The sequence below is a fragment of the Hemicordylus capensis genome, chromosome 10, assembly GCF_027244095.1.
Source record: "Hemicordylus capensis ecotype Gifberg chromosome 10, rHemCap1.1.pri, whole genome shotgun sequence".
Taxonomy (NCBI): Eukaryota; Metazoa; Chordata; class Lepidosauria; order Squamata; family Cordylidae; genus Hemicordylus; species Hemicordylus capensis.
This window is the reverse complement of record NC_069666.1, coordinates 21,134,292-21,159,161: the sequence shown is the minus strand read 5'-3', so window position 1 is coordinate 21,159,161 and position 24,870 is coordinate 21,134,292. Positions and strand designations below refer to the sequence as shown.

The following is a 24,870-nucleotide window of genomic DNA, read 5'->3' as shown; positions in this document are numbered from 1 at the left end:
AATCCCTCCACGGTGAAGCGAAACATTAGTGTCGGTCTGTGCCACCTTTTTTCCAAATGCTTTATTTTGCATTTCAGAAGTTCGGATTCTTGTTTTATAACGTGCTTCATCTGGGAAACCCCAAAGTTAGATTTTGTTTCAGCAGAATTCATGCCACATTAAGGGGGCTGTGTTTTCAAGGCCTAAAATTCTTCCGCTATGGAATGATTACTTGTATCGTCTGATTTTAGAAACGTTGAAGCAGATTTTGTTTCTAAACAGCACGAAATGTAATTCAAAATAAACATTAAAATATTTTGAAATGATTTTAAAAGATACATTTCTGTTTTTAAATTTATGTGTTTAGCCAAAAAGAGAGAGAAGAGTTTTCTTAGCAAATGATGAACAGCACCCTAGATAGAAAATAAATTATGCAAGTTATTCTTATTGATTATAGGCAGGGCATCTTAATCTGCAGTTGATCTTCCCAGAATAGAGGAACTGTTAGTGTGCTAAATTGCCCCTCATTTACTCCTAAATTATCCCTCATTTAATTTATTTATTTATTTAGAATATTTTTATTCCTCTGGTTGACCCTGAAATTTCCAAGGCAGCTTATAAATCAAACACTTAAATCACAATATATAAAATTTCAAAGCAAACCACAACTTAACAATCTATCAGGGGAGGGAGGTGGAACCAGCATATAGATAGCAAGAACAGAATATTTCCAAATGCCTGGGAAAAATTAAAGGTTTTAGGTGTTGCATAAATGCCAACAGTGTAGGCCAGGGTTTCTTAACCTTGGGCCTCCAGATGTTGTTGGACTACAACTCCCTTCATCCCCAGATGGCCTTTGTGGCTGAGGGTGATGGGAGTTGTAGTCCAACAACATCTGGGGGCCCAAGGTTAAGAAACGCTGGTGTAGGCACCTGATAAAACAGTCTTGGAAGAGTATCCCAGAATTGGGTGTCCAATTCTGACCTTCTGACGCAAAGTGTATTGTCCCGCATAGACACCCATCTCACCTACTAAAGGTGAGAATGTCCAGCGCAGGGTCTCACCTGAAGGTTTTAACAGTTTCAGCAAATGTGAAATGGCGGGGCGGATTTCCTCTAATGATCTTGACTGGTAATCTGGTAGCAAGGAGTCTATGCTCACATTATTATTATTTATTTACACAGTCAGACAGGTGTTATTGACTGGTTTGTTGTATACAGATGTCGAGTCCTTCCCAAGGACCTGGGATGGCTGCATTTTATTGTCAATGTATTATATTTATTTATTTATTTATTACATTTATATCCCGCTCTTCCTCCAAGGAGCCCAGAATGGTGTACTACATACTTAAGTTTCTCTTTCACAACAACCTTGTGAAGTAGGTTAGGCTGAGAGAGAAGTGACTGGCCTAGAATCACCCAGCTAGTATCATGGCTGAATGGGGATTTGAACTTGGGTCTCCCCGATCCTAGTCCAGCACTCTAGCCACTACACCATCTGAGTTCCCCATATGTTTGTGGCACAGAATATTAGGGTATGTTATCATTGAGTTGTGCAAAGAGATGGGATGTTCAAAGCCTGCTCACCTGAGCTTGTGTCACCCTCATGCTGATCATAGGAACATAGGAAACTGCCATATACTGAGTCAGATCCTTGGTCTATCTAGCTCAGTATTGTCTTCACAGACTGGCAGCGGCTTCTCCAAGGTTGCAGGCAGGAATCTCTCTCAGCCCTATCTTGGAGATGCTGCCAGGGAGGGAACTTGGAACCTGCTGCTCTTCCCAGAGCGGCTCCATCCCCTGAGGGGGATATCTTACAGTGCTCACACTTCTAGGCTCCCATTCATATGCAACCAGGGCAGACCCCGCTTAGCTATGGGGACAAGTCATGCTTGCTACCACAAGACCAGCTCTCCTCTCCTTTTCTCAAAGGGTATCCTGAGCTTCCACAGAGGTTACGAGACTGCCACCCAGTCCAGTTAGCTTCTTGGGACTCCGTATGCTCAGACTCAGCGCCATCTTAGGAGCACAGCAAGTTGCTTTATAGCAAGTCAGGCCCTTGGTCCATCTAGCTCATCAGTATTGGCTACACGGACCTGCATCACTTCTCCGTGCTTTCAGGCAGGAGTCCTTCCCAGCCTTACCTGGAGATTTCAGAGATTTAATCTGGGACTTTTGCATGCAAGGCAGATGCTGCGACAGCCCCATCCTCAACCCATGGGTGCATAGCATCATGGATTACATTCTATCTTCAGACCTGGCAGGGAATAGCAATGTTCAGTATTGACCCCTATGACAGGTAAATCATAAGAGACCACTGAATTGCATACTGGAGAAAATACCAGAATATTCTAATGGTGTACAACAGAATATAATAAAATACCAGGATCTTGGTATTCTTGGCATTACTTTTGTCTTGGTCAACTTGAACATAAGGCTTCAGCTGCTGAGTGGCATTGACCCTAGACCAGGTGTCACTTACTGTAGACCTGGTTCTGGGTAGGTCTAGCATGGTCCGGACAGCCAGGATGAAAGAATGGACAGTAGCATTGGATCTTGTCAGCTTGATCCATCAAGCCTCTACGCAGAAGCATCAAACAAGTTAATTGAAATTAGTGGAATTAGTCGTGATGGACTTGTCTCATTGATTCCAATGGTGTTTAGTAGTCCTGTGCAGTCAGAAATATCAGAATCCCAACATAAGAAAGCCGCTGGTTGTGAATCAGTTGCCCCAGGCTGTGTGAACATAAGAACAGCCCTGCTGGATCAGGCCCAAGGAAACCCATCTAGTCCAGCATCCTGTTTCACACAGTGGCCCACCAGATGCCATTGGAAGCCTACAGGCAGGAGTTGAGGGTGTGCCCTCTCTCCTGCTGTTGCTCCCCTGCAACTGGTACTCAGAGGCATCCTGCCTTGGAGGCTGGAGGTGTGGCCTGTAGCCCTCCACATCTCACGTGGAGGGCTGTCACCACATCTCATGGCAGAGAATTCCACAAGTTGATTGTGTGTCCTGTGAAAAAGTACTTCTGTTTTTTTTGTCCTAGATTTGGCGACTGGGGGGGAAAGGTGGGTTCATGACTGAATGCTGTCTGGAGGTGGCACTGTGAGAACACTGAGAGGCATTCTGGACAGCCAGTGATGATTAGGAACTTAGCAGCCATGTTTTGGACCAACTGAAATTCCTGAAAAGTCTCCAAGAGCAGCTCTATGTACGATGCACTGCAGAAGTCTAACCTAGATGTTACGAGCTCATCGATCACTGTGGCCAGGTTAACCGTCTAGGAAGGCCACAACTGTGCTTAAGAACATAAGAACAGCCCTACTGGATCAGGCCCAAGGAAACCCATCTAGTCCAGCATCCTGTTTCGCACAGTGGCCCACCAGATGCCGCTGGAAGCCACAGGCAGGAGTTGAGGGCATGCCCTCTCTCCTGCTGCCTGTTACTCCCCTGCAACTGGTACTCGGAGACATCCTGCCTTTGAGTCTGGAGGTGGCCCACAGCCCTCTGACTAGTAGCCATTGATAGACCTCTCCTCCATGAAGTTATCCAAACCGCTCTTAAAGCCATCCAAACTAGTAGCCAAGACCACATCTTGTGGCAGAGAATTCCACAAGTTGATTACAAGAATTCCACAAGTGTGGTGGTCGAGAGGGGGTTCTTTATTACCCGACCCAGCACTGGTACTGCTAGGTGGGTCGGGAGAATGCCGGGAGGGTCCGGGAGGAGAGCGGTGATTCACGCAGGGGAGGCTGAGATCGAGTGTGGGGATGCCTGAGTTGCTGTGGTTCCTCCCAGGCTGCCATAGCTGGGGCAACTGCCCCACAACCAGCTTGCCTGCCCATGGTAGGGGGTGGCAATCACGCTGTGGGGCATTCCGGCATTTCTGATTGCACAGCCCTAGTGCTTTTTCATTACCGTTGCTGTTATTAGTTACATTTCTGCCCTTTCCTTCCTCCAGCAAGCTTAAGGTGCTTTACGAGGTGTCCCCCCCACAACACTATTTTATCCCACAACAACCCTGTGAGGTAAGTTAGACTGATAGAGGGTGACTGGTCCAGGGTCACCCAGTGAGCAAGTGGCAGAGCGGGGACTTGTACTTTGGTCTCTCTGCTCCTAGTCAGACTCCTTAACCCTGATCCCACATGGGCTCTCTGTTATCTACCTTTATGTGACTTTTAAGATCGAGCTTCTGGTTTTTCGTTTGGCTCTGTTTCGTTTTATGGATTTCTAGATTGTATATTATCTTAATTTACGATTGCCTTGGGGACCATGTGGGAGCCTGAAAGGCCGGATATAAACAAATGAATGGAATCGATCTGTTTGTTCAAACTTGTGATTATTTTAATATTTCATTTAAAAATATGTCTGGGTTTTTGTGTCTGTTTTGATGGCAGACAAAACAGTTGGTTCCCGTTCTTCAAGATAATGTTAAAATCGTGTTAGATTAGAAGACCTTCTCGTTCATGTTGGTCTCCAATGCCAGAATGGGGCCATCTTTCATGTCTGTTTGTGTCACTCTGAGTAACTTGACATGTGAATGTTCTTGGGTTTCAGTCTATTATCATTACAGCTATTCATGGGGGCGGGGGGGGCTGTTGCTTTCTGGATCAGAAGTATAAGCATTCAGGACTAAGATGATGAGTTGATTCCTTGCTTTCTCATGCGGTAACTTGCAGTAAGCCACCTTAAGTGGTGCAGCAGGGAAATGCTTGACTAACAAGCAGAAGGTTGCCGGTTCGAATCCCCGCTGGTATACTTCCCAGACTCTGGGAAACACCTCTATCGGGCAGCAGCGATATAGGAAGATGCTGAAAGGCATCATCTCAGACAGCGCGGGAGATGGCAATGGTCAACCCCTCCTGTATTCTGCCAAAGACAACCGCAGGGCTCAGTGGTCGCCGGCAGTCGTAATTGACTTAACGGCACACTTTAACTTTAATTTGCAGTAACGTATTATGACACGCTCCCAATGCTGTGCATAGGGGAAGATTGCAGGGGCAACAGATGTATATCATGTCTGTTTCCTTTTGGACACGAGCACCAGAGACACAGCAGGGTCTCTCTTTGTAACTTCACTTTATTTTCCAAAGTGGAGCGTCAGTTGAGGGTGGCCTGCACTCTGTTGCTGGGAACCCCCCAAAGCTGCACCCCCAGTTTCAGCTCACACTCACTGCAGCCTCTCAGCAATCCTTCTGCCTGTTCCGGCTGCAATTTGCCATTCCTCAAGGCAGAACTGCATGTTACCTGTAGCTCTGTGGGTTTAGAAAAACAAACAAAACAGGCTTGATTTCTCTTTTAGCTTGCAAAATGCAGCAGCTTTGGGGAGAGCGGGTGGCAAGAGAGGAGCTTCTTAATCGTTCCCCTGCTTGGAAATTGCCCCCTTTAACCCCCCCAGGGAAAACTCATGAGTACCCATCGGCAGTAGAGAAGTGTCAGAATTGAAGGGTGCCAGCAAGGGGAGTATTCCTCTTCTCTTTGGTGCTGCCTGGAAAGAAGACTCGAAGCCCAGAGCATCTGCTTTGCATGAGGAAGGTCCCAGGTTCAATCCCTGATCTCTCCAGGTAGGGCTGGGAAATCCCCACCTGAAACCCCAGAGAAGCCATTGCCATCGGCCATGGAGCAGCCATAGACAAGGGCTGCTCAACTTCAGCCCTCCTGCAGATGCTGGCCTACAGCTCCCAATCCATCTTTATTACGGTCATAGACCAGCATAAAGTATAAGGGTGATTACATGTTAAAAGTGAGAGTAGATTTTAAAAAGTGATTGCATATTAAATGGTACAAATACTAAAAGGACTAAAAATAGTAGATAATACACCAAAAGCACATGGGCCTGAGAAACAGAAAAAGTCATAAAAACGCATGAAAGGCATTTTTTAAAAGGAGGGGCATAAAGATGGATGTAATAAAGTTAAAAGACATGAGAAGACAGAAATACACAAAAACCCTGAGTCATACACCTAAGAAACATTCAGATTGAAAGTTTTAAGGAACAGTATAAAGGGAGGCGCGTGAGCAATTGTAGGGCCTGCCCAGAGTCACCGAGGATCAGATTAAGGCTGATAGGACTCACTGCCTGTCATCCGCTGACGAATGCTGATCACAGCCACAATGCTATTTGGCAATGCTATATGTGATGGCAGGCTTAGAGTCGGAGAGTAGCGAGGAGCTGTAGAATTGGCTCGCACAACCTGGATACTTGCTTAGCACCTACAGCTCCCATAATCCCTGGCTATTGGCCACTGTGCCTGAGGATTATGGGAGTTGTAGTCCAAAAACAGCTGTGGGGCTAAAGTTGAACCAGTCTGGTATAGACAATACTGAGCTGGATGGACCAATGACCTGCCTCTGTATCAGGCCGCAGCTCTACGACCTAAGTGGTCTGTGTATCCCCTTCCTGCCCTACTTCCTGTGTCTCTTCCTCTCGAGCCAACCAAGCTCACAACTGTTGAGTGCAGATGGCTTCGAGAAGATGGCCTGTGTGCTGCCAGTCTTCTTGGTGTGTAAGTAAAGTAAAGCGGTGCCGTCAAGTCGGTGTCGACTCCTGGTGACCACAGAGCCCTGTGGTTGTCTTTGGTAGAATACAGGAGGGGTTTAACATTGCCTCCCCCATACAGTCTGAAATGACGCCTTCAGCATTTTCCTATATCACTGCAGCCCAATACGGGAGTTTCCCATAGTCTGGGAAACATACCAGCAGAGATTCGAACCGGCAACCTCTTGCTCCCTCGGCAGGTACAGTATATTATTTTGGCTTTTTAAATGAAGAAACTGCCATAGCCTTAGACACAATTTTGGTGTCGAATGTGCCCCAAGTACCATAGAGTATCTGTCACAACAAAAGCCATAGCAAAAAGCCTTGACAATAAAATAAAAATGTATTCCACTTGACTGCTCTCCAACACCTCCAGTATTTTTATTTATAACCGTGCTAAGCTGTGTAGAAAATAGTTACCGAGTTTCGAAGCCTCTTTCCACATCCTTAAGACAAGTGGAAATGGCTCCCTGAAGGCTGAAAGGCTTATGTAAAAGGTGAATGGTTCTGGCCTTTGTTGAGAATCACAATAATTCAAGGTGCAGTGTTGTGTTGTTTGTCCCACTCTGGTGCTTTTTTGGTCACACTTGCATCCTCCACACTTGTTTGAAAATGCGACCGTGCCTTTATAAACGGGTCCCAATTGAATGTTGTCATTTAAACGGGAAGATGGTGTTCATGTATCTTCATCCCTGAAGATTTTGCTACCAAAGTTGACTATTGATTGACTTTCCTCGTGCTAGATTTCTTGTAGAAGATGTTAAGATGTGAATGGCAAAGAAAATGTTCAGTTGTATTTCTTGGCTGATGTACTTAAAGATGTATTTAAAATGCTGTTTCGTCTTAAGGAAATTGCAGATCCATGTTTCACCTTTTATCCCGCTATGCTGTGTGCAAAGAGGTTGCAGTTTTAAGAAATCATAACTTTTGAAGTATTTGGTTTAGTTTGTTGCATAAATGTTGGCCGCAGAGTAGATACCAGCGTCATCTTGTATAGATGGAATTAATTGCTTCCTTGGTTGTAGTAGTCGTGCTTTTTGTCTCACTGTTCTCTGTTGCTTGTACATACCCTATGCCTAAGCCTTAAAGAGAAAAGATTTGCACAGTCACATTTTAGGGTGAATCCTTGTTGAGCGGTTCACACCACAAATCATTCCCTCAGAATTTGTTTCAGGATGGGCACTATCTGGTCTATTGTGAACTATCCAAAGTTAAAAGGTCCGTCAGTTCTAAAAGATGATTAGAGTGTGAAGATGCAGGACAAGAATTCATCCAGAAAATGAATGGCATGCATCTCAAAGAGATAATTTCCTCCTTGATGTCTCATTGTGATCTCCAGGGTTCACCAAGCACAGTGTTGAGTTGTATGTTCCAGGCTCTTTGCTTAATGCATGGAGGTCTCCAGCGTTCTCTCTAATTTTCTCCATCTGTGTGTGGAATGAGTTTTGTTCTGGTCTGCAGCATCAAAGCAGTGTGTGCACACGTGCATTCCGAGTGGGGCCTTCCAGATCCAACCTGAGTGGGATCTAAAATGAACTGAATGGACATCCAGAAACTTGTGAGCATGTGCACATGTGCACGCCTTAGAGGGAACACTGGAGGTCTCTGTGTGGAGCTTCTGAGTGGCAACTGTGACACATGGAGCAGCACACAGTGGCTGAAACTCTAATGTTGCGCTTGGACAAGACTGTTGCGCTGAGGCTGGAGCTTGTGTTCCAGACTAGTGTAAACTGATAAGTGACCCTACTAGCTGAACAGTGTGGTGATTCTCTTGTGTTTAGCAGGGGGAGAACAACTGCTCCAATTTAGTCCAGCTCAGCATTCTTCCTGTGGCTTTTGCTTGTGTTGCGGGGGGTTGTTTTTAAGATTATGAGCCCTTTTCAGACAGGCAATCATCTTATTTATTTATTTTTTCTGTGTAAACCACCTTGAGAACTTGTATTGAAAAGTGCTTGATAAATATTTGCAGTAGTCATGTTCCTCAAGCACAAACGTTTCCGTGCTTTCGCAGCAAGGAGCACAATCTGTGGCATGCCTCCTGTTTCACAGGGAACTTCTGAGCAATAGCGCAATTCTGAAAGTCCTGGTGGTTTAGTGCAGCTGTGTGATCTCCTTGCATTAGGAGAGATACATATACATTTAGAGATAGATATATACATTTGTTGTTTTATATATTTGGAGTTTGCTTGTATTTGTGGGATATAGCCTGACCTTAACCTGTGGCATAAAAGTCAAACTAAAAAAACAATTCCAAGTAACTATTGATAATTTTCATTGTCAAATTTTCCTTCAGATGTCTAAATTTTCACTTTTCCTCTTAGGTCACTCTACAGTACAATAAATGCTTACCACCTGGCATGCAACAACTGTGTGGAGAACTGCACCTACGTGTTGTTTAGTAACAAGATTACTTTTTTAATGGACCTGTTGATGCACCAGTTAATGGTAAGCTACGTTTAAACTTTGAATTAAAGAGTTTTAATTGCTTAGGGCTGGCAAGCCGTGCTTGGATACTGAATATGATATTATTTGATGTTGGACCACTTACATCAGTTTCTTCTGTTAAACACTAGGGATGTGCACAAAACGGATTTTGCGTTTTGTTTCGAGCTTGAAACAAAACACAGACAGCCGAAACATCTTGTCAAAACAGCGGATAACTGATAAATGTTTTCAGACCAAAGGTCTTCTCTAGTCCAGCATCCATTTTCCCACAGTGGCCCGTCAGATGTCTCTGGGAGGTTCATAAGTAGGGCATGACAGCAAGTGCCCTCTCCTGCTGTTGCTTTCCAGTCATAGTGATCTAGGGCAGGGATTCTCAACGTTGGGTCCCGAGATGTTATTGGACTCCAACTCCCATAATCCCCAACCAAAAGCTACTGGGGCTGGGGATTTATGGGAGTTGGAGTTCAAGAACATCTGGGGACCCAATGTTGAGAATCCCTGATCTAGGGTCTCTGAACATGTAAATTTCATAAATTTCACTAGGGCTAGCAGCCATTGATGGACTTGTTCCCCATGAATTTGTCAACTCCCCTTTAAAGCTATTTAATCTGCTGGCTATCACCATTTCTTGTGGTACTGACTTCTATGAATTAGTTATGCAGTGTGTGAAGAAGTTCTTTTATCCTGAATCTACTAATTTCACTGGACAACCCTAGTTCTAATATTATGATAGAAAAAGAGAAGGACAACTTCTCTCCATCCATGTTCTCTACACTGTACAGTCTACCAGATTGCTAAAATAAAGTTTAAGTTTACTAAAAGTTTACTAAAAGACTATCTAGATGTTCCTCATCTGTTCAGAACCACCTTGGTTAGTGACCGTTGTGTCCCCACCTAGAATGAATAAACAGGCGCCAAAAGAGTTCTTTGATTTTCCATGCCTATATTCACCTTTCTCATTATGGGCTCTATGTTCACCTTTCTCATTATAGGCTTTACAAGTTCTCTGCTGATCATAGCCGCCTTTAAAATAAATGGCCTGAAAATGTTTTTTTCTTTTAATGCACATTGTTACAATAAAAGGCATTATTGCAAATGATTAAATAGTAATATTTGACTTGTATTTATTAATACGACAAATATTTATATACCGCTTTTCAACAAAAAGTTCCCAAAGCGGTTCAAATAAATACATAGATATTTGGTAAATATCTCCCTATCCCCAAATAGATAAATGGCTCCCTATCCCCAAAGGGCTCACAATCTAAAAAAAAGAAACATAAGATAGATACCAGCAACAGCCACCGGAGGGATGCTGTGCTAGGGATGGATAGGGCCGGTTGCTCACCCCCTGCTAAATAAAGAGAATCACCACTTTATAAAAGGTGCCCCTTTGCTCAGTTAGCAGGGGACTCTCATTTAAGCAGGGGTTTCTCATTTCCTCTCATTTAATTGTAGTATAAAATTCATGAGTTTTCTGATGATGTGCTGGATCAACTTACAATATTGTTCTTGGTTGGGCTCCATTATATGGTTGCTGCCTTTCTTTGCTGCTGTTTTTGACTTGTTTGTATTGATTTTAACTGCAAATCCCAATTTAAAGACAGAGGGGCAAGGTATGACATTTTATCATGAATAAACTTAGTAAATAAAATACACATCTGCTCTTGCCTCTTACGGACTTCCTGTGCTTACCAACAAGAAACTCTTAGTGGTATTAAGAACAAGAAATAGTTGTGCTCTCATCAGCAGAGAACACCAAAATAGTGGATTCAATCTGGCAGAAGCTTTCCTGTGTATCATGCTTTTGCACACTACCCAGTTTGTTTCATGGAGCTTGTGCAGGAAAATTTCCCGTTGCTTATTTCCTGTCAACGTCCTTCTAACAGTATATTGTAAACCTACAAAACAGAAGCTCCCAAAGAGAAGCTGGATGTTGTGTTAACTTTTATGTTACTGGTGTGAGGCCGAAAGCGGACGTGACACACAGTCATGTGTATCTTCCCCTGTATTGTTTTTTTTTTTTAAATTTAAAGCCATCTGAGCAAAGGAAAGGGAGCCTGACCCGATCGCATCTAAATCGAGAGAAGTCTAGATTTTCGAGCGCAAGAGGCATGCATAAAAGGGACGCTGCGCCATCCTGTGTCCACTCCTCACCTCTCTGTATATGCCACCCAAACATTTTTCTCATGCCTCACTTCTAAAATCAAAGCCCAGCTAGGAGGAAAGTGGCGTTAGGAGAGCAGGGAGGTCAGCCATGGGAGAATTTAGTTCTCAAAATGACTTCCACTTTATCTGTGATTGGGACCCACCGAGTTTAAACAAGCTGGGCTTTTGCCATTGCATGTAGTTTGAGCCTTCATCAAAGAGTTCTCTTCCATCCCAGCTCTGCATTGTTTGAATGCCACACATGCATATCTTAATGTGCATCTTGACAGGTTTGCAAATCAAATTTAAAAAGACAGTGACGCTTAATGGCAAAACTTTTAACTTTCACTTAATTTCAGATGTCATTAAATATTTTATTAGAGGCTCATTGTTAATTCATTGTGACCTGCTCATCATGAGATATTTAGTCTGGAGTTGCTACTTATAAATTGTGTGTGTGTGTTTTCATGAGCCAAGCAGTTTGTTAATTGAAAAGTTATGTATGTGCCTTGAATAATTTACATGGCACAGTTAGAATCAACAAGCCATAGGACAGTTGACAAACAGTTAAGAAGAGGGCGTCCAAAGGCTCTCCGTGTCGACAAAGGGAACCCGCTCAATTTGTCAGCTCTGTATTTTAGTCGCTACATGTTCATTGTTTTTTCTCCAGAGCTTTCTGCGTGCATGAGGGAGGAATCAAGGTTTGGAGGTGAGCTTCATTTAGTTCCCTCCAATGTTATGCATTGAGATTCATAATCCTTGAGAACCTAACTTGTGTGGTCGAACTATAAAAGAAATCCATTACTGCAGAGGTCTTCAGACATTGTGGCTGGGGATGATGAGAGTTGGAATCCACAGACAGTCAGTTGAGACAATATTGAGCTGGTCTTGTGGTAGCAAGCATGACTTGTCCCCATAGCTAAGCAGGGTCTGCCCTGGTTGCAAATGAATGGGAGACTAGAAGTATGAGTACTGGAAGATATTTCCCCCTCAGGGGATGGAGCCGCTCTGGGAAGAGCAGAAGGTTTCAAGTTCCCTCCCTGGCTTCTCCAAGATAGGGCTGAGAGAGATTCCTGCCTGCAACCTTGGAGAAGCTGCTGCCAGTCTGTGAAGACAATACTGAGCTAGATAGACCAATGTTCTGACTCAATATATGGCAGTTTCCTATGTTCCTATGAGCTAGATGGCCCAAAGTTCTGACTCAGTAAAAAGCAGTTTCCTATGTTCCTATGCCATTGGGCAGAACTATGCATGAACTTAAAGAGGGGCAATTGCAAGGGTAATGGAACCAGTGAGGTGACCACTTTTTCAATGACTGTAGTCATAAGAAAATTTTCAAGTTGATATTATATATACCCACTGGGAAGAGAACATCTCCTACTATAAGGCTGAATTTGTACAAAACCCTTACATATTATAGTGTTTGAAATGTGCAAAATACATTGGTAACGGAATCAGAATTTCTGGACATAGTTTCTGATTCCATTACTCATGTATTTTGCACATTTCAGATGCTATAATATGTAAGGGTTTTGTAAAAATATGGCCTCATAGTAGTAGATATTATCTTGCCAGTAGGTGTATATAGTAGTAACTTGAAAATTTGCTTATGGCTACAGTAATAGAAAATTGGTAACATGCCTGATTCTGTTACCCTTGGAATTGTTCAGAGGTAGTTTGACTTCTCCTTGCCTGGTGGTTGTTTTTAAATATCAATTGAGATAGTTACCTGGGTCAGGACCATGGTAGCAGGGATGGTGGGTGGCTTTAATATTTTCTTTCCACTGTGGCCCCAGACTGGATCCAGTTGGCAGAAGGGAGCAGCCATTTCCACTGGGAGAGAAGCTCTCCATTGCTTTTCCCTCCTGGAGGAAAAAGCAGTTGCTTGAAAGAACCTCTGGCTTGCTTAATGGTCCCTCTGGATTGCTGCTGAGGACAGCATTCAGGCAAGGGTTTAGCACAAAGCAGTTCCCAGTTCCCTGCAGGCCAAATGACCTCTGACAGCCTGACTAAATTTTAATCAGGGAGCAGTAAAAACTTTACCTTGCTTCCATTCCTAAGGAGAAATGTTTTCAAGTTGTGATAAGCATGAGCAATTCCTTGGCTTAGTGTTTCATCTCTCCCTTGGATTTTGTATGTTGTGACTCGGCTATACCCAAGTGCACGGACTCCATAAACGTATGGCCCTTATAGCCACAGGGGGCCAGCTTTATTGTGGAGCCTGAACACTCTTGAGGGGGTCAGTTTGTGTGGTAAAATATACTTCCGGCTCCCAGACCACTATCTGAAGAACAGAGTGTCCCCCAAGAACATAGAAGTTGGCCAAAGGACGAGCAGGGACATGCTCACCACTGCCAGGTAGGCCAGGAGGTGGCCCAGCGACCACTAATGGAGCAGTTAGGCTGTGGAGTTGGGTTTGCCGCCTTGGCCAGTCTGCTTCCTGAGGCAGCCAACTCACCAACCCTCATTAGTGGTCTGGTCCTGAGGCCCAAACTGTGGTCTCCCAATCTAGCAGCAATAAGGCATATGAAATGTGCTTAAAGCCTCGGAAAATGGATTCCCCATGTACACCCATCGCCTCACTGCTACTTAACAGACTGTTTGCTGATAATCGGTTTTAAGATCTAGCAGAAAGGCGAAATTGAAATGCAACCAGAGTTATTACAGGAAGCTCCTTGCTTGCCATCTCCTCAAGTGGCGGTCAGGCTTGAAGGTTGAACCTTCTGCTCATCATACCGGCCCTTGAACAGGGGCCCAAGTAAATCTTTTGGCCCTTTGGAGAAGCCAAGGAGACACAAGAAGGTTCTCGGAATGCCTGGGAGGGTTTTTACAAGCTGTGTCAAGGTTGTCAATGATATCCTAGTGAAACAGGTCAGTGACTATTTTGCCGCGTGTGAATTTATTATTATTTAATTCATTTATTATTTTTTTACATATTATATCCCGCTCTTCCTCCAAGGAGCCCAGAGCGGTGTACTACATACTTAAGTTTCTCCTCACAATGACCCTGTGAAGTAGGTTAGGCTGAGAGAGAAGTGACTGGCCCAGAGTCACCCAGCTAGTCTCATGGCTGAATGGGGATTTGAACTTGGGTCTCCCTGATCCGAGTCCAGCACTCTAGACACTACACCATCTGAGTTCCCCATATGTTTGTGGCACAGAATATTAGGGTATGTTATCATTGTGTGAAAGAATCAAATATTAGAAATAATCACTTTTTCAGTTTGAACTGTCAGCTTTGATTGCTGGTTACAACAATTTAGGACCTATGTCTCATCAAATTACAGTTATTTATTGATTTTCCGCCAAGATGTGTTTCCATTCCCAGTAAGACTTGCGTGTCATTTTACGATGTAAACTTTAAGTAAAAAATATTTAGTGTTTGTCTTAAGGCGGGGGGTGGGGGGAAGAATTATGTACTTTATTTCAATACTTGTTCTTTTCTGTTTTAAAATTTCTATGGGACAGGAGAGATTAATTTCTAATCCTATGTTCTCAGGTAGATCAAAGGGTCATTTCAAAATGCTTTGGGGAAGAAGTTGAGCAAGTCCGCAATCCGAGCCCACGGAACCTGGTCTTAGGTGCTTTTGTTCATTCAGCTACTGCTTTCCCCTCCAAAGTGTCACGGCCCACCTTGAATTGAATGTTGCCATAGTTCTGTGAGCCTGGAAATTTAAAATAATACGGGCAAGAGAACTGGAGTCTTGCTTGCACCTCCTTTTAGGTATGCTGCCTAACCAGGAGTGGCTCGTCCTACGGAGCCAGAGGGGAGCCCAAGGAGGTCCAGCTGGCTTTCCTTCTGAGAACTCTGTTGGCTCCTCCCTCTCCCATCTCATCCTGCCCCAGGGTTAATGAGAGCTGCACTGCCTGAAGACTGGCCATTAGTCATGTAGAGCTGTGCAGTTCACCATGCAGCTCTACCTGATGAATGGCAGGCAGCAAGGCTCTCATTGATGCTGGGGCAGGATGGGCCGGGGGGAGAGGAACAAACGGAACTCCCAAGGAGGGGTAGCTGCCCTCCTCTGGTGCCCCCCGGCTCCTTGGGATGAGCTGCTCTTGTGCCTAACTATATAATTATGCACAAAATGCATATATCTTAAATTGAATAATCTGGGAATCTGAATTATTTAGAATTGTTCCTCTAGGGAAGGCAGTTTCCCTCCTTCTCTTTGTGATAAAATAAGTGCCACTTACCAGTATGGAACACTTGTGTTTCCTAAACACTTGTGCTTTCTAAATGACCCACTAAATGGCCTTTCTCAGCTCTGCATGTGGCCAGGCCTTTTGCGCAGAGTCGGATCCAAAGAACCCCGAGTGGAAGAATCATAGGTGCTAGCAGTGTTCCACACTCGTTCAACAGTTAGCATACCTAGAATATATGTTTGTGCTGTTTTTAACCTGCACTTCAATCCTGTCAGGTTCTCAGAGCAGGGCCAGATTAAAAGCTGACAGTAAGACTCTCATACTTTTGACAGTATGCAACAAGGTCAGCCAGGGTAAACCAGAATCAGGATGTCCCCGCAGTAATTCTCCAAAAGGTGGAAGAGTCATTAGTTTTGACCTCTGCGATCAGTATGTTTCCCAGACTATGGGAAACACCTATATCGGGCAGCAGCGATATAGGAAGATGCTGAAAGGCATCATCTCATACTGCACGGGAGATGGCAATGGTCAATTCCTCCTGGAGTCTACCAAAGACAACCACAGGGCTCTGTGGGCGCCAGGTATTGACACCGACTCGACGGCACCCTTTACTTTACAATCAGTTCCTGCTAAGTTGAACCTAAAGCGGCCCGTTTCTTCTTCTTTAAGAGAACTTTATAATTTCTTTTCATTTCCAGCAGATCTTGATCTGAATTACATGTAGGTTCCGTTTTGTGCCGGACGAAGGCATTAATTAACACTTTCTAGGCAACAACACAGTCATGGTCAAACCATTCCTTAGATGAATAATTATGCTGCATAGACCTCTCTTTTCATTTCCAGCAGATCTTTCCAGTATGTATGTCTTTACAACAGACGGTTGAAGTTTCTAAATGAGTGCCTCATAAAATTCTGTTACATTTTTGTCAGGAGAAGCTGGGTCTATACAACTCTCTAAAATGGTTGTATGTAAGATATTGCTATCAACTGACTCCCACCAATTGGCAACCAACTCGCTCACTTGACAGTTCCACTTAACCGTCAAGGGGCTAATGCCATCCACCAATTCAAGTTGATGCCGGGCGTGGCCCCTTCAGGGCACCACCTAGTGCAGTGTTTCTCAGTGTTTTTGGAGTCATGGACCGGTACATTATTCATGCGCAGTTTCCTGGTCCAGCAGTTAGTAAGGGGGTCACTCCCCTCACCCCCAACCCCAGGCACCCCCCCAAAAAACAATTTTGGGCAGCTCTTCGGAGCTCATTTCTAGGCAGCCCTCACTAATGGATAATGTTCATTTCGAGGAAGTGAAATGAATGTTATCCAGCCGTGAGAACTGCCTGGAAATGAGCTCCCAGAGGTCCCCGCGGGCCCAAAATTGTGGGGTTTTTTTGGGGGGGTGATTTTTATTAGTGATGCCTCACGGACCGGTACCCAATGCCTCGCAGACCAGCACTGGTCCATGGACCGGTGGTTGAGAAACACTGATCTAGTGGACTACAACAATGTACCAAGTGTAGATGGTCACTTTCAGTAATATAAAGTGTGCCTTCGAGTCGGTGTCGGCTCTTGGCAACCACTGAGCCCTGTGGTTGTCTTTAATAGAATACAGGAGAGGTTTCCCATTGCTATTTCCCAAACAGTATGAAATGATGCCTTTCAGCATCTTCCTATATCACTGTTGCCCGATATAGGTGTGGGAAACATACCAGCGGGGATTCGAACCGGCAACCTCTGGCTTGCTTGTCAGGTAATTTCCCCTCAGGCCTGACCATTATTTCAAAGTGTGAGATCTTAGGAATCAGGTCACAAGAAACCTGCTGTTGAGAGTTTCCGCTTTGGTCGAAGGCCATCATAAACTTACTACTGCTACTACTGAGAGTTTCCACCCTGACCAAAATGAGAATTGGCCGAGGCGATCCCTCTACACAGTGCCATTTAGAATAGATAAATCTTCCCTGTTTGCCATTTGAGCTAGACATAATCTGGTAAAATTACAGATGTTATCTTTTGAAACTCAATTGGGTGAAGATGATACAACTTCCAAATCCAGGGTGCCAATGATGAAAGTGTGTAGATAAAATCATATCATTAGGGCCCCTTCTACCAGTGACTGGGGATGATGGGAGTTGTAGTTCAACAACAGCTGGAGACCCTGCCCCTGTGCAAGTGCTTGCAGAGCTGATGGAAAGCCATGCATGGGAAAGCCTGCAAAATCTCCAGTGCAAAAGGAATCTCTGCATTTTTCATAACTTTTGGTATCCTATCTCATGCCTCTTACTGGGCAAAGAACAACTTTTAAAATGGCTGCTCTTTTATATTCAATGGGGGAGAGCAGCTGTTTAACCCAGCATGAGCGTCCCTTCCAGGAGCAGCTGCTAGTGTTTCCTTTTGTGATTATAAATAGGGATGTGCACGAACCGGTTCACAGGCCATGTTGGAGGCCTGTGAACTGGTTCGCAGGTCCGGCGGTCCGACGAACTGTCGGTGTGTGTGTGTGTGTGTGTTCCTTTAAGGGGGGGGTTGTACTTACCCCTCCCGTCGCTTTCCCCCCTCTGGTGCTCTGGTTTTCAGCAAAATCTTTGGGGTGGCAGCATTCCTCCCTGCTGCCCCTGCCCCCTTGCTGGTGCCCAAATCTGGAAATAACACGCATGCATGCACCCGCCGCGTGCGTCACGCACGTCACTGTGACATGCGTGGTGCACGCACATCGGTGGTGCGGCTGCAGTGGGCACATGCGCATATGTTACTTCCGGATTTGGGCACCAACAAGGTGGCAGGGAGGAACTCTGCTGCCCCAAAGATTTTGCTGAATACCAGAGCGCCGGAGGGGGAAAAGCGGTGGGAGGGGTAAGTACAACCCCCCCACACACCCTTAAAGGAATACACACACCCCGGCGTTGGACCGTGCCTCCATGGTCCATGCACATAACTAATTATAAACCCCCATGGGTCAAGGAACCATCTCCTTGTTCCATTTGCCATGTGAGAACTTCTGTTGTTGAAAGTAGAACATAGATACTCTTAAATAATAATATAGCCTTTGATTTATTCACCCTCCTAACAACCCTATAAAAGATGATAATATTTCATGTTACTGATTCCTTTTGAGGAAAACACCAAGGATGGGAAATAGGGAAGATTCTAATGAATCCGTAACGGGGCTGGAATTTGAATATTAATCTCTCAGGTCCACATCCAGTGTGCAGCTAGAGTGTGCCATCTTTGTAATGTCTGTGATTCTCAAGTGTGTTGTACAGTATGTCTAGTATTATTATCAAACTTTTGCTTTTGGCTTTATTGTTGTGTTTTAAATTGTAAACCGCCCAGAGATTTTTATATGGGGCCATATAGAAATGAGCTAAATAAATGACAGTTAACATAAGTGTCATTTTGACATGTATTAAGATGCTGTGGATGACATATTGTACGACATCAACTGCTGTGCCACAAATTTTCCTGCGAAGTATAATAACCAAACCAAGTGGTAATTCTCCACATGGCGAATTTAATGCATTGATGAATGCGTTCTGCATTATACCATCCATTTACTATGAAGCAATGTAAAATACACACTGCATGCCTCATTACTATCTCAAGGCTCAAAAATCTAGTGCCAAGTCTGGGGGACAGCTTCGTGTGTGTGTATGTGTGTTATTTCCTAAAATACTTAGCACAACTTTTGCCCCATAAATCAAATTATGGTGGCTGTTGGGAACCATAAAATATCAATAGTCCAGAACGGTCTGGACCAAGGATTCCTTTGGGGCAGTCTGCTGCCAAGGGCAGTTCCAGAGGGGGAGCAGATCCCCCCTTAGACAAGTGGCTTACCCCAACCTAACCGCCCATTTCTGTTTCAGAAATCTAATATGTGGGGCACAGCTTACCCCACCCATAAATGCACTTTGACCCTTCTGTGCCCCCCCCTCAATTTTTTCCTGGTGTCTCTGTTGTCTGCTCCCATATGAATGTCCCTGTACTTTGAGATCTTCCACAGAGATCCATTCTCTGCACCTGCAGCACGGTGAGGGGTTACCAGATACAAGGATGACCCCCTCAAAAAAGAAATTGGGAAATTCCCTCTCTGGGGAACTGCCACCCCTCCACACACACCCACTGGTGTTTCAGGAAGCAAACAATGTCTGTAGCCAGTCTGCTAAATTTGAGGGGAAACCCTGCTTGTATTCTGCTAGTTTACCTTCTGCTCTTGGCAAACAAGCTATTCGTTCCTGCCTCTCTTTTTCCTTTTGTTTTTAATTAATTATTTTTTATTATTCTATTTTTGTTTATTTTATTTATTTATTACATAACCACCCCACCCGAAGGCTCTGGATGGTGTACAAAAAGTTTAAAAAGACATAAAAAGCACACACCATTTAAAACACAGTGCTCAAAACAATATAAAAACAATTTAAAAACAATTCAATACTTTTAAAAACAATTTTAAAACCTTGGAAGGCCTGGCCAAACAAGTAAGATTTTAGAGCTCTCTTACTACTATTACTACTACTACTATATTTATATACCGCTTGTCGACCAAAGTTCTCAAAGCAGTTTACATAGAAAAATAAATAATACATCAAGAAGATGGTCCCCGGTCCCCAAAGGGCTCACAATCTAAAAAGAAACATAAGGCAGGTATCAGCAACAGCCACTGGAGGGATGCTGTGCTGGGGTTGGATAGGGCCAGTTGCTCTCCCCCTGCGAAATATAAAGAGAATCACCATTTTGAAAGATGCCTCTTTGCTTAGTTAGCAGGGGTCGGCCTCTTAGTTGCTGAGAGGGGTTGGCCTCTCAGTGCTTAGTTAGCGGTGAGCCTAAACTGCTTAACGTGTGTTTTGCAACCAACCTGGAGATCTTTGCAGATCTTTTTTTAGCTCAAAAGGCAGGATACAACTATTTTTCACAATAGTCAAAATAAACAGCAGCAACTGGTCCTAATGAGCCAGGGACGGGGGTGGGTGGGGCGGGAATGAGGCGCAGCTGCCTCAGGTTCCCACCAGCCCGGTTGCACCTGTTTCTTCCCCCCCGCCAACCCTGTTCATGAGGGCCATGCTGCCTGCAGTCTGGCCATTCATCAGGTAGAGCTTTGTCCGCACAGCTTTACCTGATGAATGACCAGCCTGCAGGCCATGTGGCTCTCGGCGGGAACCCAAGGCAGCTGCGCCTTGTTTGGCACCCCCTAGATCTTAGGACGAGCCACTACTTTGGCAACAGCTGTCACTAAAATAAAGTACGTTGATTTCTTTGTGTAACAGAGAAATATCTTTTGGGTTACAAACATAAGGAACGTCTGAGACTCCCATTCTTTTTGTCTTTTTTATATTATCGTTAAATAAACGATCTTATAAATGAGAGACGGAATCTGTTTATTTCTCTTGCATTTGGGAATGGAATTGCTTTGGAATGGAGACCCATTTTTGATTTGGAAAACCTATGGGGCAAAATGAAGCCCTTAACAGAAATTAGTTGTATAAAAATCCTCCTCGTCCCGGCAATTTGCACGTGCTCCTATGCACCGGCAGGGCTTGCTTTAATAATAAGGCTTGCAGCCATTGTTTTTTACTTCTCTCTGGGTTGTTTCTTGTTCCTGTCGAAAGCCTGAAGGACTGGAAATGTCAGAAGCTAAGAGCTTTGTTGAGCCCCCAGCCAGGTAATGCCAGTCAGTTTTATCTTCCCTTCCACCGCCCTGCTATTGGCCTCAACCCTGACCTCGGCAGACCACCCACCTTAGGAAACGGCCTCAGCTCCCAGCTTCCTAGCTTAATTGTTCAAGCGGCAGGAAGGTTTTTTGGCAGGGGTTGAGAAAAGAGAGCCAGCAGTATTTACTACAAATACTCTCCCCAAAAGTGCCCATTTTTTGCAAAATGTTTCTGTCCGGGCAAGCCCGGAGGCTTTGTGTCTACAGAAGCCACAGCCACACCGCCGATTATGAGAACAGGGTTCAGACGCAAGGAACGAAACGATCAGAGATAAGAGCACAAGGTGTACAACTTGGCTTTGTACATGTCCCTCAAGGGCATCCCACTTTAGAAGCATCTTCTGCTTTTAAGACTGAAGGCAGTCGCAAAATAATGATCCTGTGGCGACAGCCAAGAGATTCTTAAGGTAAACCTAGGGATTTTTTTTTTTTTTAAAACCCAACCCTTCTAATGTTTCTCCTCTGTTCTTTACCCTGCTGTAAACAGTTCATACAAGGCTTAATATTGTGTGTGTCTGTCTTTCAGACATTGCAGGGAAACCTGGAGCTTGAGATGTTTACTTTTTAAAAAAGTTTTGGATATTCTAGCTTCCTGGCCTCCATCGCCCCACCATGTTTGAAGCAAAGGGCTGTCACAGAGATTGAAGAGAAGAAATTAAGGTTGACAGTGAATTGAAGGCAGTGGGGGGGGGGAGTGTCTTTCCAATGGGTTTTCTTCCACACATCACCACAGTTATTATTCTAGTCCAGGGATTCTTAACCTGGGGCCCACGAGGGTAGATCCAGGTGGCCTGTGGAAAATTAAATATATCAGTAAAGGTAAAGTGTGCCTGGCGACTACAGAGCCCTGTAGTTTTCTTTGGTAGAGTACAGGAGGGGTTTCCCATTGCCTCCTCCCACACAGTATGAGATGATGCCTTTCAGTGCCTTCCTATATTGCTGCTGCCCGATAGAGGTATTTCCCATAGTCTGAGAAACATAACAGCGGGGATTCAAGCCGTTGCTAATCAAGTCACTTCTCCGCTGATAGCTTCCCCAAAACTTAGTTATTTGTAATTTAATAATATACAGCCTTTATGTCTCTTGAATTTTAAGAGACATTCACTGTTGACAAAACACTGTTTTGTCTTCACTGTTGACAAAAGACAACTATCTTGAGTACTTCTCTCCCCCCCCCCCTTGATTGTTACTGGATCATCATGAAAATATATAATATAGATGGGGTTAGGGTCCATGGGTAATACTTAAGGATCTCGGTGGTCTGTAGGCACAAGACCTCCTATTCTAGTCAGGGCTTTTTTTCCCTTTTTTTTAATGAAGAAGAAGAAGAAGATTCAGAATTGTACAATGCTATGGTGAGTGTAATTCACATATGTAGTATGTGTAACTACAACACACATTTTTGTGCAACTACAACACACATTTAGAAGCCTTCACAGAGTAAGAGAAAATCCTCAGAAGTGGGAATTTGACAACACTATTGCACTATTTAAGAGAGCGCCTTCTCTGTCATGAACCCTGCCACTTATTGCGATCATGTGGGGAAGTTCAGTTACAGCTGCCACCAACTCATTTGGTGTTGCAACAGGATTGGACCTTCTCTGTAGCTGCCCCAAGGCTTTGGAATGCGACCCCTGGCAATATAAGAGCTTCTCCATTTTTGGCTATCTTAAAAAAAACACGTTGCTTTAATGTTTATATTGTGTGCTTTATTTTTATTATTTTAAATTGTTGTACACCACCTTGGGAGGTATTTGTTAGGCGGTTTATCCATATGATGAACGAATGAATGAATAAATGGGAAGATTCTCTGGAGAGTAGTGATGCAGTCTACAGGTAATGTCTTTGGCGAGGGAGGAGAAACAGGTGTGCTTGATGAGAGTCTGGGTTCTAGAAGAGCCGAGACGACTCACTTTACTTTCTCCACGGTCCGCAGTCCCTTTTTACATCCTCTAACATAATACAGCTTGTGCATGATTTTAATTTTGTAAACTGCACAAATGTGCTTTTAGAATTGAATTAGAATGTCTATTTGCACACTTTTAAAATTAAAAGTCTGATTCTAGTCCTTTCTCCATTGTCCGTTAATTTGAGCAGTTTTGTGCTAGGCTGAGACATCATGATGATGATGATGATTTATTTATTTATTTATCTATTTATCTATTTGTTTATTTACCACTGTCAGATACTACGCCATTTGTAAAAAGCTGAAAGCTCAGTGCAGATGTTAGAGACTCCCATGCCAAGTAAAGAGGTTTGTTGACCAAAAACCTTCACTAATATGGAGCATAGGTTAAGGCTAATCATCATACTGCCAGCTACTCCACTGAAGATTTTTTCCTGTTGTAAGCTGTAAAGAGCATTAAGACAGATCACCAACCTGAGTACTATGCAAAACAAAGAGATTGTCGACTGTTTGGATACTTTTGTGGATCTGCTAATTCCCCCAGAGACGCACAAATGAGCAATATTCGGGTGCAATAATAATCTTAGAATAGGTGTCGCCTTTTAACTTGCTGCCTGATCCTAAGGATGTTTACGCAGCAGCAAGTCCCACTGGCTTCAGTGGGGTTTGACTCCCAAGTAAAATGTGCATAGGATTGTGGCCTGCATGGTTTTAGCAGGGTTACTGACTACAAAATAGTGTTGCTCTTGACAATCTTGCTTTGCTCCCTTTTAGAAATTGGAGCCATCAACATTAAGGCTATGAATTTACTCAAAAGTAGCAACAGAGTTATTTGCAGCTTAAAAAGGATAATTTAAATTGTGGGTGTGTTGATGAGCATTTGCGGTCCTTCCTCTCAACAGGTTTATTCCTGTTGATTCCAAAAGAATGCATCTTTTTATAAAAGACTAAACTCAAGATAACATCATGTTCTACACTTTCCACTTCCCCAAACAGTAGGATGTGCCAGGAATAGTCTTTTACAGGGAGTTTCCTCACAAGGAAACAGGATTGAAAATTTAGGATGTGTTTATAATCTCTCTTTGTTTACAAATATATGAGCTGCACACGGGGAAACTCGGCGGCACCCAGAGAGTGTTAGGCAGGCACTAGTCAAGGCAATCTCCTCTCTTTGCGTGGCCATAACACTGTAGTGGTTTGTACATAAGCAGATATGCTTAGAAATTTCAACAGGAGAAATGTTAGTCTTTGAGAGAAACATAATTTGTCTATGAAGACTGCTCAGAAACCTCACCTGGTCCAGAGCATTAACTGGCACACTTAGAAAGACATCTCTCATCACTTCACTCTCATCCGTTTCTCGTTTTAACCTGTAGAGTAGTCAACGGTCTGGGGCCAGGGAGTGGTTCAGGCGATTCTGTCTCTGCCCATGAGATCAGGATGGGAACGTGCCAAGATCATACCCTCTGAAGTCATCACAGGCAACACAATACCCTTCTGGCACATCTCCCTGCTGCATGCGGGAGAAGTGTGCATCCAAATGGCCCTCTACATGGGCTCCAAATACTTGTTTAAACAAGTATCATTCAAACTGGCCTCAGATGATCTGAAGAACGTATCTCCTTCTACAGGAGCCTGCCTAGTCTTTTTAGATTGTGAGCCCTTTGGGGTCTGGGATCCATTTTATTTTAATTAGTTAATTAATTCTCTATATAAACTGCTTTGGAAACTTTTGTTGAAAAGCGGTATATAAATATTAGTTGTTGTAGTTGAGATGATTCTCATCGGAGGTCCAGTTTGACCTTTTTGGTGGGCATGCTCAGCCATGGAACTGCCTCCTCTTCCGTTTTCTTGTTACCAACTTTGATTATCTTAAGGTGCCAGGCTACAATCACACTTTCTGTCCTGCTGGACCGAACGTTGATGACGCATTTTAAAAACCCAATTAATCAATTTAATTTCATTTAAGCATATGAAATATACATCAGCTAATAAACAATAACAGTAACCAAAACA

At 43.9% G+C, this 24,870-nt stretch overlaps 1 protein-coding gene across 4 annotated transcripts in view; it reads left to right on the top strand.

Moving 5' to 3' along the window:
• The window catches only part of SCAPER (S-phase cyclin A associated protein in the ER), a 265,705-nt gene that overhangs the window by 169,631 nt on the left and 71,204 nt on the right, over window positions 1-24,870 (top strand). For all 4 annotated transcript variants that reach the window (XM_053272259.1, XM_053272260.1, XM_053272257.1 and 1 more), the window contains one exon: window positions 8,836-8,959. In XM_053272259.1, the coding sequence (XP_053128234.1) occupies window positions 8,836-8,959 (124 nt within the window). The remainder of the gene's footprint in view (window positions 1-8,835; window positions 8,960-24,870) is intronic.